This window comes from Primulina eburnea, unplaced genomic scaffold, assembly GCF_022965805.1.
Source record: "Primulina eburnea isolate SZY01 unplaced genomic scaffold, ASM2296580v1 ctg1064_ERROPOS200000, whole genome shotgun sequence".
Taxonomy (NCBI): domain Eukaryota; kingdom Viridiplantae; phylum Streptophyta; class Magnoliopsida; order Lamiales; family Gesneriaceae; genus Primulina; species Primulina eburnea.
This window is the reverse complement of record NW_027330608.1, coordinates 157,661-175,343: the sequence shown is the minus strand read 5'-3', so window position 1 is coordinate 175,343 and position 17,683 is coordinate 157,661. Positions and strand designations below refer to the sequence as shown.

Here is a 17,683-nt window from a genome sequence, read left to right as displayed (position 1 = left end):
ACGTGATGATGTCGCCCATTGATTGGTTCAGCCTTAATTTTTAATTTTTTTAAACATTGACAAATTCAATTTTTGCGGACCAATCATGTAATAAATTCAATTTATATGACTAAAATTATAAAGAACCAAACATACATGTCCAAAATTACATTTCTCAGACGAAAAATGTAAAAAAACAATAATGTGCTCGAACTGCTAGCTTCTTTGATAGCTTAAGCTTGTAATTGCTTTTCAAAACACTATAATTCCACCACTCATATTACTAGATAAATATACACATTCCACAATAATTTTCAGGCAAAATGATATATGGATTTGCCAACTCAATATATATTCTAATTAAGTTATTGCCATTTAATGTTTTTGCTCATTGATATAATAATTGAAAACGATGGAACTAAATCAAAACAGAAAAAGAAACATAATTTATAGATAAATTATTTGTGGTCTCCGAAGATTACAATTAACTCACAATGATGACATCATAAATATTAATCCCAATGTTCATCATATTGGAAGAGTATATATAATGACGAGTACTGAATCTTCCACCTTGAGATAACTCAACGAAAACATATCGACAGTTCAAAATTATATTAAATTTTAAAATCTCATAATATATACAAATAACTTAATTCATGTAATCGAAAACATCTCGACAGTGGTCATGCGTAGGCCATTTTTTTAAATGAAATTATTTTCATTAAAATAGGTAAAAAGTTATTTGTACATCACAAATCATAACCCCCCGAATAACAAGCAACTACAATAAAATCTGCGTAGACCATTCTTTATTTAGGATGTGTTTGTTTACTTTAGATGTATTGATGCATTTTATGTACCGATTATTTATCCAGAAATGGATGAATATTATCGGAAAAATGGATTCTTGAATGCAGGTCTAGCCAGGATCCAATCCTTCAATTTTATCTTCTAAACTATTTTTTTAATAGGGAAGAGAATAAGCAAGTGATGCCGCGCGATCCGGGGACAATGATCCATATATAGATAATATATATCATTATCTAAACAAAAATTACACTTATATCTCTATATATAATTAAAAGCTCATAACCTATTACTAATCGATCATTTCATAGACAACTCACAATACATAATTATTCACACATAAATCTATATAAATAAAATTAATCTGACAAGATCAACAAAGGTCAATATATCTCTGGCCTTTGATCTCCTCAAACAATGGCTAGATGCTCGCAAATCGCCCCAAGCCACAGACACTCGCACGACTGCGAATGATGAGGTGCTTACATTGAAACGGCCGCCAACCGGCGAATTTATGAAATGTAACGCTGATGCAGCCATCTCCAAGGGGACGTGTTTGATTGGGATTGCAGCGATTGTTCGGTCGGGATTGAAATGGTGAGTTTATGGTTTGCAGGATGGTCAAATACCAAGGATTATTCATCGAAATCCAGGAAGCTGAAGCAAAACACTACTCGATGCCATAATTTGGACCGTCTCTTTTGATCTGCATCATGTTATTTTCGAAACAGGCTCTAAATATGTAGTGGAGGCGGTTTACTCAAATTTGGTAGATCGTGGTGAGTTTGGAACAATCGTCGGAGAATGTTGCTCCCTTCTGTCAAAAGAACGCCACTACAATGTTCAGTTTGCCAGGCGACAAACGAATATGGGTTGCTCACAATCTTGCTCAAGCGGCCAATTCTCGCGCTAGTCCTTGTGTCCTCTATGACGCTCCTAGTTTTATTTACGATGATTGTAACGAACCTTCTTTGAGTTAATGAAGTCTGATCTGTTTTGGTTAAAAAATATGACGGACTCACATTTTTATGAACATTTTTTATGCCTAATTTTTCACTAAATTTTTTTTTGTACCTTCTTGATCAATTTAAGTATGATGAGTTAAATTTTGAAAAGAAATTTATGAACTCAGATGTTTAAGCTTAATAAATACTAGTATATTGACGCATGCAATAATATTTTTAATAATTCATGTTTGTTTATATTTAAAAATAATTTATGTTGTTTATATTTAAATAAGGATCAAAATGTAATTATAAGAAATAGTGATTGAGTACACTGTCATTTTGATATATGAATTCTAAAAAATAAATAAATAAAGGAAAAAAAGACAAGCAAGAATTGAATATGCAACTTGATAATTAAGAAACAGAGACTCTATATACTGAACTTCATGTGATTTACATTAAAATTTTAATATTTTATTAATATATATTATTATTAAAACAGACCTTGACATCAAAATTTAGTTATTTTAAGTGTCTCAAATTAATAATATAATATAGATAATATAGATATGGCCTGGAGAGATAAGACAGTGTCACAAAAAGAGTGAGTCTCATGTGAGACCGTCTCACGGATCTTAATTTGTGAGACGAGTCAACCCTAACCATATTCACAATAAAAAGTAATCCACTTAGCATAAAAATAATATTTTTTATGATAATTCAATAGAGACTTGTCTCACAAATATAACTCATGAGACCGTCTCACATAAGTTTTTGTTTCGCAAATCCAATGTTTGGGCATCATGTGACCAAACCGTGATTCTAACATGGGTTAAAGTTCATTGATACATCTCGGCCCACCTTGTGCTAATTTTTGGCCCTTAGATGTCATGCGAATCATCCTGACCGTAAAACCACTAGGTTATAAAAATATATTCTCACTTCGAAACCGTGCCATTCTCGCTGTTTTCTTGATAATTAGGGTTGCGTCCACAGAATCTGTATTTCATTTCGTTTTTCTGGTATTCTTGAGCTCAATATTTCGGTTTATTTGTATGAATTTTATCTGATTATGTGAATTATATTCGATCTTTTATTCATTTAGGTTCTCGCCAATGTTTTCCGTGAGAATTCGTTTTTAGACTGGGGATTCTGGGAATTTTTTCAGTACTTTCTGTCACCGCGGTAATATTTGGGAATTGGATGATCGTAATTGGTTAAATTATTTTGTTAATGCTCATGGCAGTTATTGGATTTATTCCGATACCGTATTGTTCTATTGAAAGTCTTCTTTTCTTTTCTTTTCTTTTTTCTTTTTCTGTTTTTTTTGTGCAGCGTTTCTTTCAAGTTGGTTTAAGTATCATATCTTAAAGAACTAAGGTTTTTTTTCTTTTTCCAATAATCTTATTTTTGTTTTGTTTTCCTATTCCTCTCTGATATCTCCAGGGCATGGGTTGTTAATTTCGTACTTTCCCAATCTCTTCTTGTATTCCAATTGATATTTTTTTTGGAATTTTGAATTGTTAAGAGGTATCAATAAAAAATGGTCGTAATCAAAGAAGTGTTAAGAAACAGTTGTTATAAAGTTTAGTTTCTTTATTCTGGTTGTGCCTGGGTCTTTTCTTCGCTACTTGTCGATCTCAGTGTTTTGCCTGCTTAGGGTTATCTTTTTATGTCAAATAAGACTAGCTGGCTCATTTTTGGTATTGGTGTATTTTGTTACTTTGAGATTTGAGATTTTATAGTGTACCTTGATGATGTTGTTTGTCTTTTTGCAATTCTTGAGCTTAAGCTTTGTTGCTACAGCATAAAAATGCCTCGTCATGATGATCGGTATGGCGGCAATACTCGCCTCTATGTTGGTCACTTGTCTTCTAGAACCCGTTCTCGAGATTTGGAGCATGTTTTCAGTAGATATGGAAGGTAATTAATTCAGTGTCCTCCTTGTTTTTGTTTAGTGATAGTGCTGCTAATCTTTTTCGAATGTGAAATATCTTGCTTATTTTATGCATTTTACTATTGGTTGTGAGATTTAGTACTTTATTTTAGTTCATATGAATTTCCTTTTCTATGGATGGTGTGTTTATGTTCTTGATGATGTTTTTATAGATATTTTAAATTTTATACATGCTTACTTTAACCAGTTACCACCTCCATTGTGTAAATTGGTGTAGCTGACTTAGCTTGTTTAAGTGTAATGCGAGCTTATTTCCTGAAAATGGCTCTACTTTTCTGAGACATGTTCTGAATTTCTCTTACGTGGTGTTTTTCACCATGGAGCCGATGTACTGAGTTCGCCTTAATAATATCTCCATCATCACCTACTTTAAAATTCTCTGCTATATTGCGAATCAATTCGTTCTTTAGAGGCTACTTATTATTTCTCTCCAAGTTGGTTTATCTAGGTTATCTAATGAAATAGTTTTCCACCCTTACAAGATTTATGAGAATTCTAGCAAAGTTGCAAACCCATACTTCTATCTCTGTCACAAGAGATCTAGCACTGGAGAATGTGGTTCTGCTTCTCACCTCCAAGTAAGAACATTTTTGCTTTCTAAGCATGGTTCTTACCTTGGCGACTCTGTGATCGTATTATTTGTGAAGGAACGATGTGGCATAGGTGCTTTTGTGTTTAACTTGAATGATTCTATTGAAGGTTTCTGAGCCTTTCCGTGACCTGGTGGTCAATGGTGGGAGGGTGGACTATTCCTGACCTGGTGGTCAATGGTGAGAGGGTGGACTTGGTGGATTATCTTGGCGATTGTTAGAAGCCTTTGGCGATTCTTTGTGTTGTCTTTGCATGTTTTTATGGATTTTGCAACAATCAAACTGGTGTTTAGTTCGTCTTGAGGACCAAGTTTCATGCACTCCAGTACGTAAGTTATGATGGCCTTAATGTTTCTGACAACCATTTCCGCAGAGTACGCGACGTGGATATGAAGCGAGACTACGCCTTTGTTGTATGTATCATCACTCTTATCTTTCTTTGTTATGATTATTCTTAACAGATTTCTTCTATCTTTCCATGTATGAGCTGATTATACGTTTGACGATTACATGTGGATTTCTTGTGTCGGTTTCTGTGTTCCCTATCACAATTTTCAGGAATTCAGTGATCCTAGGGATGCTGATGATGCTAGATATAACTTGGATGGAAGAGATGTTGATGGACGGCGCATCATTGTTGAATTTGCCAAGGGAGTAAGTGAATTTGAGGCTAGTTCCTTCAATTTTTAGCTACTTTAAGCCAAAAATGTGGCCGGATGTGGTCGTGTCATGGCTTTCGTCACTCGAGGTGCGGTTTTGACATGATTAAATGTAGGGACTTCTTGAATTTTAAGAGACATGTAAATAAGCTCCTCGGGTACAATGTTGTCTTAATTTTTTTTGTGTGCTGCATGTTTAGCCTCTGATGTTAAATGAATGATGTGGCTGCAGGTACCACGTGGGCCTGGAGGAGTTAGAGAATATGTTGGCAAAGGTCCTGCTCCAGGTTCTGGGCGATGCTTCAATTGTGGCATTGATGGCCATTGGGCTCGAGATTGCAAGGCTGGAGACTGGAAAAACAAGTGTTATCGCTGTGGGGAAAGAGGTCATATTGAGAAGAACTGCCAGGAAAGCCCTAAGAAGCAGAGGTAAGTCTGTTTAATTTGCCGTAATGATTTGCGCTCTAATTTCCACCTGATGTTTTTCCAGGACATGTTTGCCTTAATTTATGTAAGTTTAATATATATAGCGGTGAGTGCACTGCTTTGCCCTGTGATGTGGCTATTAACATTTTTATCTGGCCCTGTTTCAGTAAACGTGGTCGCAGTTATTCACGCTCTCCTGTGAGGTCACGTTCTCCTCGACGTGGCAGGAGTAGGAGTCGAAGTTTCAGCAGAAGCCGCAGCTACAGGTTGATTGTTAGTTTTAAACAAAATTTTCCGATTACCAGTTTTACCTCGTGAAGAGATGCTACTAAGCTCCTGCACTAAATTCCCACTGAATTCCCTCCCCATTTTTAATTCTTCATTTTTCCAGCCGGTCAAGGTCGCCTCCGAGAAGAAGCCGTGATGCTGAGTACGATGAAAGGAGATCAAGAAGTCCAGCAGGCAAAAGTCCTGAACGAAAACGGGGTTCTTCTCCCTCCAAGAACAGGAAGCGCAGCCCAACACCTATTAGGGATGATAGTCCAATTGAGAGAAGGAGCCCTTCTCCGAGGAGAAGCAGAATGGAAACTGAGCAAGATGATGATAGGTATAATGGAAGTCCTAAGGAGGTTAGCCAAAGCCCTGGGGACCCTGCTACGAGAGGGGACGATGAAAGCCCTTATGCTGCCAATGGTCGGGGCAGAAGCCCCAGTCCAAGAGATTACCTAAGCCCTGTCGATGACAATGATAATGATAATATTCGCTCTCCTCGGGGCAGTGAGTCTCCATGAGATTGTTGGAAGGCAGGTGTTGGTTGATATGGTCGAGTAAGGTTCTTCATTGAGGTTGGTGTGTTATTCTGTTTTATTTATCAGTGTACTGTAGTTGAAATGTTGAAGTACTCGAAACTAACTTTCTTTGATTTGAGAGGCCTGCAGACATTGCTTTGGTTTTGAATTTGAGCATTATTATTATAATATTATGTTGTGTTTTCTATTTGTTTAAAAAAAATTGAAAGGATTGTTGAAATCAATCCTTTAAACATAAAATTAACACAGGCAATAGGTTATAGAAAAAAATGCTTCGTTTCATTTCTATTGTACCAAAGTACATCCTCTTAACGTTTTTGACGTGTTAAACACATTAATGTTGATCTTAGGAAGAGATTGTCTCACAAGAGTTTCATTTAAAAAATTATTATGAGGACGTATTTAGTAAATTTATTACCCATTTATAATTTTCATAACTTATACTTTATTTTTTTAAATTCTAGAAATAACTAAATAATTAACATAACATAAATTATTTATAATTTTAATCATATAAAATAAATTAAAGATTTTTAGAAATAAATAATTAGGAAAAATCAATTTGGCGTGCATTGATTGATCGCTAGTACCCATTAGGGGTGATCAAATTTTTTTATTAACCGCCCGAATTGAATTGCACCGCACCGTTTTTCATAATATTTAAAAAAAACCGCGATTAAAAATAGTAATCGTAAACCGCACCGCATACGTGGTTCGGTTATTTTTTTTGCCAAAAACCGCATCAAACCGCACCGTCTAAACCGCTTGCCATAATATTTGGCCTAAAATTATAATAATTTGTAAACACTATATTCAAATTAAGAAGTTGTCATTCATTAAATCTCAACTTTCTTCAAAATTATTATTTCTACAAATAAAACTTATCTTCTTCTTAATTATTCTTCATATTAATATTTTATTAGATTATTTATTTATTTTGCTATAATATTTAGTTTGAAGTTTGAAAGTAGAAAAATGATAAAGTAGTATAAATGTCATTTTTGTTGTAAGTACGTTGTGTTGTTAAATTATTAACTTAGTTTTAAATCTTGATTATTGTTTTATCTATTTTTATCTTTATATGCTTTGAACTATAATTTATATTTGAAGACACTATATTGTTGTTGTTTTCAAATAAATTAAAATATATGTTCTAATATTTTTCATTAAAAAAACCGTAAACCGAACGCAACCGCTAAAAACCATAATACTAATTCTTCATGTAAAACCGCGATTATTTTTTCAAAATACTAACCGACCGCATATGGCAATTCGGTTTGAATTTTTTTAAAAAAACCGCAAAACCGCACCGTGATCACCCCTAGTACCCATTGTTCAAAACATGTTGCACAAATACCGCTCGTACTTAAAAAATAAAATAAATAAACTCTGATTTTATATAAATATAAAGACAAAAACTTGTGTGAGATGGTCTCATGGGTCATATTTTGTGAGACGGATATTTTGTTTAGGTCATCTATGAAAAAATATTACTTTTTATGCTAAGGGTATTATTTTTATTGTGAATATCAGTAAGGTTGACTCGTCTCGTAGATAAAAATTCGTGAAACCGTCTCACAAAAAACTTACTAAAAAATAAAATGTAACCAACACTAATGTTCGACCAACACCAATACCCCAATATTATCATTAAAAATAATAGTTTTGTTAGGTTGTTGCTGCCATGTACCTTTCCTATTGGAGCAGCTGTGGATTTGGTGCCATCAGAGGAAGTATATACGAAGGGTTGAGTAAGGTTTATCTCCGATCTTCTTCTTCATGGAAATTTGCTTGTTTTTGGGACATGGAGACGATTGTGCTGCACGACTCCTCGAGGTCGGGTCTCATGTGGGAGTTCGTCAGTTCAAGTAAAGCTGTTGCGGCTGTAAATATTAGGTCTTGAAGTGTTCCGAAGGTTTATGTGGAGGATTCTGTGAGGGAATTGTGCTGCTCATTGTTCTTGGTCGCTTGTGAATTTCACATATCAAAGATCAAATTGTGTGGGCGAAATCAAATAAATAAATTTAAGTTCATGGGAAGATTATAATTCTAGCACAAAATAATGATAATAATTAGATGTGTAAAAACTGTGTACATTGTGTTCAACTTATGTGCATCAGTGCATGTGAATTAAAGATTATTTAGAGTGTGATTCATCTAGATTCAGTAAATTATCAGCAAAGATTTGTGTTTGAATGAGTGTGTGTTGATTTTTTTCTCCTTACATGGGATGATCTTTTTTTTGTTATCACTTGTGATCGAACCCTAGTCTCTCTCCCCTGTTCAAAGATTGGAAAATGGTCGTTCTGGTATCGAATATGATTACATATCAAGAAAAGAACGAGAATGGTACCGTACGGCTTCGGCATGGGATTGTATTTTTTATACCTCAAACCTAGTGATCTTCAGTTCTTCACATGCATCTAAGGCTGAAAAATTAGACAAGGTGGGCCGATGTATCACCATACTTTAACCCAAGTTAAAACCAGGTTAGGTTAAATAAATACCCAACAAATACTTTGGGCCATCGTTGGTTTGATTGCATTAGCCATTTCTCTACACGCTCAGGCCCAGTCCCTTACTGGTGACAGACATTAACAAATATCTGTCTAAAAGTATCCTAAAATTTTAAAATAAACTAGACCTAAAAAATTCAAAATAAAAATAAATATTAGTGATATAATTGGAAAACAAATCCATAAATATATGAATGATGAAAAAATATTACGATGATTAACGCAAAACAAAAATTGTGTAACAACATATTGAAAGTATATATTATTGTGTTTGGTTCAATCTACGTCGAAAACATTGACCTAGTTCGAAGTAAATCGAATGACCATCATCGTCTTATTATTATTAATTTTATTTTTACGTGAAACCAAGCATAGACTTGTTTGATTTTATATGTGCATGATTATTATTTTTATTTGGCCAAGAGAGAGATCGATTGACGAGTAGATGAAGGGATCCAGCAGCAGTTGGCTCTTTGATTCTCTTCTTGTTGTTCTTTTCACCATACTGTTTAGAAGAGAATAATTGGAGACCATGAAATGTGAACAAGTGTGAGCCATTTTCGAACCAAGACACGTACTTGTGGACAAGATCCCAACATTTCCATCCACTCCCTTCCATATTACTCCACCACCTCAATTTTCTAATGCCACACCTTTCCCCATCGTACCTGGAGTAAATTTAGTGTAAATAAAATAATATCTTATAAAATATATAAAAAAAATCAATAATTTGCATAACAAAATAATTACCTCTGAATCCGTTCTTATAAGTTTACATAAAAACTCTTGTGAGACGTTTGATTGATCAATTTTGTGAGACATATCTTTTATTTAGGTCACCTATGAAAAAAATATTAATTTTTATGCCAAAAATACAAGATACCTACTCAAAAGTTTAACTGGGTAAACCAAACTTTAGTTTACTAGATAGTTACTAACAAATATAGCATAAGTTCTCAAAAAATAAAAAAATCTTGATTTTATAACATATAAATGTTAATTTTAAATGGAATTTTTTTTCTGTTGGGTTTAAATGGGATTAATGTACGCATTAGTGAATGGGAAAGGAAACTAAAAAAGTTAGACATCGTGATCAGACAACACATGTTAATAAAACCTAATTGTCTCCTTTAAGGTAAAAATAATTTTTTTTCTTTTTTCCTATATAAAATTTCCGGAGATACTAACTATATAATTATTTCCTATTTCACTTGGTAGTCTTGCACATGATCCTATGATGGCAAACCAAACCATAATCATGGCAGCCCTCTCCACTCTCTCCCCTCCCCAACTCTCCGATCTCACCAACTCCATCTCCGCCATCTTCCGCCACCACCACCGCCGCCAATCCTACCTCCTCTCCTCCCCAACCCTCTTCTCCCTCACCCTCCGCCACCTCCGTTCCCTATCCCTCCACCACAAGTCCCTCCTCATAGCTCGCCATCTTCTTTACAATCTCACCCTTCTAAAAAACTCCATGCAAGGCGCCGCCGCCGCCGCGACACCTCTGAACTCCTCCGCGCCCATGAAACTCCGGGACCTCGATGCCGTACTCCTCCTCCTCCTCCTCTGCGAACTCCATCAACACGACGGTCAACAACTCCTCGAAACACCGCCTTCGCAATGGCGGATTCTTCTGTGTAATCACGTCTCCCGTAAAATATTAAATCTTTCCGGGTTCGGCGGATTCTCATCGTTTGAAGTATTAAACGAGTACGTCCAAATTGTGGCGAAATGTAGTAATTTCGTTAATGTACTGGGTTGCGGCGGTGAGTTGGGAAAGGCGGGAACAAGTGCGGCAGCCGCAGCTGCGGCTGTGGTGGCGCTGCCATCAGTGGAAGTGAGTGCCGGAGGGGAGTGTGTGATATGTAAGGACGAGATTAAGGAGGGGAGAGAAGTGTGTGAGCTGCCGTGCGGCCATTACTTTCATTGGATGTGCATACTGCGGTGGCTGCGGAACAAAAATACGTGCCCCTGCTGTCGTTACCGGCTGCCAACAGATGATGCCCGCCGTGAGATTGATCGGATTTTTGAGGATCTCGCCAGGATCGGCGGTTGCTTTTGCACATGATTGTCTAGTTCATATTGACTAGTAAATAATATTGAGACAATTATTGAAAATATTAGCAAAGATTTTCTGGTAGAATTTGTCTCCGAGATGGTAATATGTTGTAGTTTTTACATATAATCTCGTCAGTTTTAAACTAATCAGAAAACCATATACACTCTCTAAATTAGGTTTCTTTTGAGACGGTCTCATGAATCTTTATCCGTGAGACGGGTCAACTTTACCGATATTCATAATAAAAAATAATATATTTTTTATGAATGACCCAAATAAGATGATGTCTCGCAAAATACGACTCGTGAGACCATCTCACACAAGTTTTTGCCCACTCTATAATACTCATGCAACAGGGGACTAATTAATAAATGTAATTTTCCACCATGTCTCGTAGTTGGGTACTTGGAATATTGTTGGTCATTTTTTACTACAAGAAAAATAAAATTAATGATTATATATACTAATTTATTTTTGTTTTATGATTGCTTTGATTGGAGAATGAAATATATCTCTAGTACTATTAGAATGAAACGAATGGTAGTGAAGAATGAGTGGTGAGTATCACTCGTTTGTGATAACAAAAACGTCGTTGAATCTTTCTCTGTGTGGTTTAGGTTAGCATTCATCTGTTTGAGAATATTTTTTATGACGAAAATTTCAAGTGTTAAGTCTAAAATTGGATATTAGACTCGTGCAATTAGTTTCTTGTCCTGGATCCCTTTTGAATGGCATTGAAGTTGTAACGTCAGATGTATTTGATAATATTAATTAACATATTGGATTCTCTTTTTCCTGATTTTTTTCTTTGTTCCCACATCTTGAAGTTTTAAATATAAGATAAAATGGGCTTTCGATTTCAGAGTACAACCCAATCCATCCATAGTTGGTCAAAGCCCAATTAGGAAATACCAAAACACAAAGCCCATTATTTATGGACTGACCCGAACCGAAACCAATTTCAAGAAATCTAGCAAGTTTATTCACCTCAGTGAGAGAGAATATATATATACACTAGTAAAAGATGTATATGTGTTGTATGTGTTATTATTATTTTGAATTTGATCAAATAATACTAAATAATTAACACGAAATTATTTTCAATTTAGAACAGTTGTTCGATTTAAAATGGAGTTTTGTTTAAATTTTTTTCTATGTAAAATATGGAATGACTTGAAGACGTTTTTAGTAGGGTAAGAAGATTAATTATGGAGTTAAATATTTTGATGTCCTCTAAAATAGTTATCCTTAACATCTGCAATCGTTGTAGAGTGGGCATTTTCCCTGTTATTCGATAATTCACAAATCCTCAAAAAAGCTTAATCCGAAATCGACACATATGTCAGAACAGACAGCCTCATCTCTGAATCTGACGTGGCGGCGCTTCCGTATCTCCGCCACATCATCCTAGAAACTCTCCTCTTGCATTCTGCGGTATCAGTTATTTTTCCCCACCGCTCCTCGGCGGAGTGCACGGTGGGAGGATACTGGATCCCGGAGGGAACTATACTCTTTATCCTCTCTTTGGAAATTCCCCGCGATCCAAATGTTTGGGCGGATCCTGAGAAATATAGGCCCGAGAAATTTGTGAGCTTAGGTGGAAGAAATATTTGGGCTTTGGATTAATTCCTTTTGGGTTAGGCAGACGGTCCTGCCCAGGTGAAAATTTGGCCATTTCTGCTATTGTTCTGGGCCTGGGCTCACTGTAACAGTGCTTTGATTGGAAAAAAGATTGGTGAAATGGACATTGCTCCAAAAAAAAGTGAAATCGCTCATCTTAGACGCCCCTCATCTCCCGGCCCGACATGAATGTGAGAGGAGGTAAATCATGGTGCCTCAGCCAACCAGTAGCAGCTAGACCTTATGCTACGCCGCGCACAAGGAGCTCCCCCTCATTGGAGGAAATTTAACTCCCACACTGCCGCTTGCGAGACTCGATCCCTGGTCATTGCTCCAAGATTTACTGCTGCTGACCAATTGAGCTGAGCTCATGCGAGCTTGGTGAAATGGACATGAGTGAAGGTCTGCTGGTCACTGCGCCAAATGTACAATCCTTGTTGGCTAAATGTAAACCACGTTCATTTGTTCAAAAAATGTGTAATTTTATTTTTCGGATATATTTAAACCAAATTCATCAATTTGGTCATGTAATAGATTCAGGTACAAGAGGATTTGGATTCGAATGAAGTATTTAATTATTATCCTCATATGAAATCTTTAGTTTCAAATTCGACGAACGAAACTTAGATTATTTCTATATTTCTCTTATCAACATCTTACTCGTTTAAGAAAATATCAGAAAATGTAAAAGTAATAACTTGAAAAGTTAAATAGTAAATTTTGGTCATTGGTGATTATTTATTACATGGCCCAAACGCATGGGAAGATGCAATAATTGGCATTAATAAGATAATGCTTTCTCCAGGCTTAGCTTCTCAGGAAAGTAAACAGGCAATTATTATTATTACAAAATTGTTTTTTTTAAAAAAAAAAAATTTGTGGAGTAGCCACGCCAAATACGCGCCTTAACCTCTGTAAATAAGATGGTTTAGAAGAATAATGTTTTTTATTTTTATTTTTTTATTTTATCTGTTACAAATAATTTTTTTTTTGTAAAAATACATTACAAATGTTTTGTTATAGTTAAAAAAAAATTAATGCGAAACAGGAAATAAGTGTTCTTAATTTCAAATTGACAGGATTGGTTAAAACCAGATTTAGTTATTGAAGTGACTGTATTAAAAATTGATTTTTAAGTATAAAATAACGAAGAAAATAAAACTGTTACAGAATTTCTAAAACATTCGGGCCTTTGGTTATTCCATGAGAAAAACGATGGAGAAAATTCATCATCAACCAAACAAAATATATAAAAGCTTGATAAATATTCATCACAAGTTTACCTTTCAAATCTATACTGATTACTGACACACCCAAAATATCTCAACAAAATGATGAAAAATATGTATAGAGTAACTAAAATATCACGTATCAATATTCGTGAAACGTGTCAATTTCGTGATTTATAATTTCGATGAAAAATAATAATTTTAACATAAAAAATATTTTTTTCTATAGGCTGTGTTAGGTTGGAAAACCGTATCACAAAATTAATATGTAAAACCATCACATATAAATTTTTGTGAATAATAACACACAAAAATTGAAACATGTTTTTTTTTGTCTAAAAAAAAACAAGAGAGAATATGAAATAATAACAATTCGAGTGTCAGCAAGTTAAACGTGAAGTTAACAACACGTACCAAGAGTGATACAAAGAGGCATGGGGCGGTGAAATTTCCACACCACCATATCCCGTGACTAAAATTTAATACAAAAATTCCCAATTTTTTTAAAAAATTAATAATTTAAATCAAGAAATTTTATCATCGGACAAATAGGTAGGCCATTACAAGTACAACTAGGGGTGGACGCGAGTCGGGTTTTCGGATTCGGGTATCCAACCCGATCATGTCGTATTTTATAACTATTCTTAGAAAACTGGAGATCGAATTATTATATTCGTAGAATTTGAAAATCGGAGAGGTATAAAGTTTATATAGCATTAAATATTATTCCCAGAAAATTATTGTTCTTAATTTAGTTTATTCGTATATAAATGATAACACATGTTGTCGGTTACTTGGACCATTATTCGTATCGTGGAGTGCAACACAATCTATTAATTTGTTGACATTTGAAAGTTCAAAGTATTCTAAACTAACAAAATGTCAACATTAAAGATGGTCAACTGAATAATTAACTACGTCAATGTCATTGGAGACATCAGAATTGTGGTAGAATATGTTGTGATATAGAATAATTGAAATCAAATTTTACATGACTTTGTGTGTTCATTTCACCCTACCTTGTGAGGCACTGCCCCCATGAGGTGATCAAAGGCCCAGATTTACACACACATACACCCCATGAAGTGATCAAAGGCCTAAATTTAATCACCATGTAAAATCAATGGCGGAGATCCTGTGAGGGCACTGCCCACACAGGTAGCATCTACATTACCGACTTTGTGTCTTGGTGCCCGATATTTAAGGGTTAAATCAATCGTCGATCGGTTTTTCTTGTTGGTTAAGTTAAGCAAAAAATAAAGTGATCAAATAAAGTTTCGGGTTATTGAGTTTTAATGTATCTGATAGATTGTAAGCTTTTAATATATAAAGACATAAGTATAATTTGTGCTTTTATAATAAGCTAAAACAGAAATATCTAAAGATGATAATAGACATTGTCTATTTATGAGTCATGGTACCCAGATCATACGACATCACGTTCCATTTTCTACTTTCTCGTTAAGAAAATAGTTCAGAATAGAAAACTAAAAGATTCTCTTAAATAAAACGTTTCCGTTTATGTTTTCAATAATTATTGATGATTTAGCATTATAGATTATGCGATTTATGGGTTTTTCTTAACATTTATATCGTTCTTATATCATTATAAAGAATCACAATTCTTCGCGAGATCAAGACTTTGCAAGTAATACTTTTGTGGCATTTAATTTAATTAATTACATATAACATATTTATAGAATTCATTGCAATTAGAATGAAATAAAATGGGTATTAATGAAGAAATAATGAGAAACAATGGTGCAAGTAACAGTTACAGAGAAGCGTGGTTACTGCTTTAATGTAAAGTAACTGAGAGAGAAGGCGTTGCCTGAAAATCATTCATGGTGGGGGCAAGGAAAAGGCCAAAGCTTCACTCTGACACACCAAAAAAATCATTTATTTTATTGTATATTATTATTATTATTATTACAACATTAGCAGTTGGGTTGGGAGCACCTTTGCTGTTTCGAAAAAAACAGAGGCAACATAAATTTATTTTATTTTTAAAAAATTACATGTTTTTCCATGAACTTATTATAAATAAATTTCCTCACAGTTTTTCCAACTGCTTGAGACTAAAATGGGAGATGAAGAAAAGTATGCAGAATTGTTTTCCTTGTTTTCTACAGATTGATTGATTCCCACCTGATGCACAAAATAATTCTTGAGGCGCAAAGGTCAAGAACACATTATGTCAGGAGGAGGAGACAACGGTGATGCGAAACGGAGGTGATTAATGTTTTATGAAAAATTATATTGTTTTTTTTTTGTTTATTTTCATGTTTTCCACGATTTGAAATGGGATTTTTATTATTCAGTGAGAAAAGATTGGAAGGAGAAGATATGGTGAGAACAGTGGATTCTTTAAGGGGAAGATTGCTTGCAGAGAGAATGGTTTCAAGAAATGCTAAAGAGGAGGCAGAGCAATTAGGAAACAAGGTACTTTTTCTTTGTGTTTGATATACAGTTTTTCCACCTTTTCATAGAGTCGAGGCTATAAAAAGATCAGCTGATGTATCATCGTTAATGTCTGAAAATAACAGCTGATTCAACTGGAAACCATGCTAAAACAGGAGGTGAAATCAAGAGACAGGGCCGAGAGGAAGCTGAGATTCTTGATCAAGAAGCTCGAATCCAAGAACTTATCATATGTTTCTGATGAATCGGAGCAGTCGATTTTAGTGGACAGAAGCGACATTTCCTCTGTCTCGTCATTAGCTTCTTCAGGCGCCAAAGAAACTCAAGGAAGGGGTGAAAATCAAGAATCGGTGGAGCATTTCAAGTCCCAAAAAGGGTCAGAAAATATGGGCAAAAATGGACTCAATTGGAAGGAAACTGAAAGGGGGTTGGATCAAATCCCAATTGCTGCGAAAGTTTCGGAAGACCTTGTGCTAAATTCGGCAGAAAATTCTTCAAACACGGATAAGCATAGGTGGGTATTCAAAATTACATCTTTTTATGACACTGTCATTTGAGGTCAAGAATTTCATATTCATGAATTTAATCCATTTGAATTATTTGGATTGGATTGGATATTATATTTGAGGATTTCAAATCGATTTCCTCTTTATTTAAGTACTTGTATTGATAAAGGCAGTAATCCAAGCACAACCTCGTGTTTAAACCACTAAATTTCTAAGGCTGATTGTTTTCGGATGTAAATTTTACAATTACAGTAAAGAATCATCGACTGAAGAGGGACATGACCAAGAAGATGATCCAGAGGACATTGTGGATAATTCGATGGCTTTAATTCTAATTGATACGCCACAGAAGAGTGAAACCATCGATCCAGAAGTTCTTGATGCTACTGTGAAAGAGGTCCTCGATGCTCTAAGGCATGCTAAAGAACAACTTAAAAGCTCGATGGAGAAAAGACGATGTATCAAAACGGTTATAGTAAGCTAGATTAAGGTAAGCTCGATGGAGAAAAGAGAATGTATCAAAACGGTTATAGTAGCCTAGCTTAAGGTAGAAAAGACGATGTATCAGAACAGATATAGTAGGCTAAATTAAGGTTTTGTTACAAAATAGATCAATGTCTGAATAGTAGAGTTGAAGGAAATAAAAAACTTAAATTGAGTACTCTCTGGTTCTGGCTGTTGACGGAAATGGTTGCATTTGCATCCCTTTTATATAGTTAAAAATTAGTTTAGTCCTTGCTTATTTGAAACAATGTTATTCTCAATATTATAAATTTAACATACACAACTCTCTCGGAGAAAGGGCCGATTTATCATTTAATGGCAAACAACTTGTAATAATAATAATAATAATAATAATAATAATAATAATAATAATACATGTCATTTACAAAAAAAAAATTAAGAAATATATTTTATTTGTGAAGAAGCTTCTCTACCCAGATTCCCACATATGCTTTTTTACTTTTGGAGTACATGTATACTTAGTTGTGGACACTTAGACAAGCTTTGTTAAAAATAGCATATGAGAGTACTGGTGTATTTCTTAAAATGAAGTTGTACTTGTATAACTTTTTATTCTTGGTTGGTTTTGAAAAGAGTAGCCAGGATAACAAAAAGCACGTCTCAGTCAAATTTACCATTTCTGCCTAA

General features: G+C 34.6%; 3 protein-coding genes across 6 annotated transcripts; all 3 read left to right on the top strand.

The window, feature by feature from the left end:
* The first annotated feature begins 2,688 nt into the window (after positions 1–2,688).
* Positions 2,689–6,362, top strand: LOC140820464 (serine/arginine-rich splicing factor RS2Z33-like). Of its 4 annotated transcripts, XM_073180754.1 has the most exons (7): positions 2,689–2,758; positions 3,543–3,659; positions 4,657–4,696; positions 4,842–4,937; positions 5,175–5,371; positions 5,536–5,634; positions 5,760–6,362. In XM_073180754.1, exons 2-7 carry the CDS (start codon positions 3,550–3,552, stop codon positions 6,157–6,159), a joined length of 942 nt encoding a protein of 313 aa, XP_073036855.1. In that variant the 5' UTR covers positions 2,689–2,758; positions 3,543–3,549; the 3' UTR covers positions 6,160–6,362. The 4 variants fall into 4 exon arrangements, with proteins under 4 accessions (XP_073036855.1, XP_073036854.1, XP_073036856.1 ...); XM_073180753.1 differs by lacking the exon at positions 2,689–2,758 and having other exon boundaries at positions 2,958–3,659; XM_073180756.1 differs by lacking the exon at positions 2,689–2,758 and having other exon boundaries at positions 2,962–3,659; positions 4,393–4,696.
* A 3,556-nt stretch (positions 6,363–9,918) lies between these two features.
* Positions 9,919–10,835, top strand: LOC140820471 (E3 ubiquitin-protein ligase SGR9, amyloplastic-like). The gene has a single exon (XM_073180765.1). It carries the CDS (start codon positions 9,928–9,930, stop codon positions 10,762–10,764), a length of 837 nt encoding a protein of 278 aa, XP_073036866.1. The 5' UTR covers positions 9,919–9,927; the 3' UTR covers positions 10,765–10,835.
* Positions 10,836–15,635: 4,800 nt separating this feature from the next.
* LOC140820470 (uncharacterized) lies at positions 15,636–17,197 on the top strand. Its single transcript, XM_073180764.1, has 5 exons — positions 15,636–15,836; positions 15,926–16,046; positions 16,151–16,539; positions 16,784–17,021; positions 17,079–17,197. The coding sequence occupies exons 1-4, from the start codon at positions 15,799–15,801 to the stop codon at positions 17,013–17,015; spliced, it is 780 nt and encodes a 259-aa protein (XP_073036865.1). The 5' UTR covers positions 15,636–15,798; the 3' UTR covers positions 17,016–17,021; positions 17,079–17,197.
* Positions 17,198–17,683: the final 486 nt, after the last annotated feature.

Bases quoted from the DNA above. Each gene is read 5' to 3' on its own strand.
- LOC140820464 (XM_073180754.1), top strand. From the start codon at position 3,550: ATGCCTCGTCATGATGATCGGTATGGCGGCAATACTCGCCTCTATGTT. The intron at 4,697-4,841 runs GTATGTATCATC...CACAATTTTCAG, and splicing joins AGCGAGACTACGCCTTTGTT to GAATTCAGTGATCCTAGGGA. The intron at 5,372-5,535 runs GTAAGTCTGTTT...GCCCTGTTTCAG, and splicing joins GAAAGCCCTAAGAAGCAGAG to TAAACGTGGTCGCAGTTATT.
- LOC140820471 (XM_073180765.1), top strand. From the start codon at position 9,928: ATGATGGCAAACCAAACCATAATCATGGCAGCCCTCTCCACTCTCTCC.
- LOC140820470 (XM_073180764.1), top strand. From the start codon at position 15,799: ATGTCAGGAGGAGGAGACAACGGTGATGCGAAACGGAG. The intron at 15,837-15,925 runs GTGATTAATGTT...TTTATTATTCAG, and splicing joins AACGGTGATGCGAAACGGAG to TGAGAAAAGATTGGAAGGAG. The intron at 16,540-16,783 runs GTGGGTATTCAA...TTACAATTACAG, and splicing joins TCAAACACGGATAAGCATAG to TAAAGAATCATCGACTGAAG.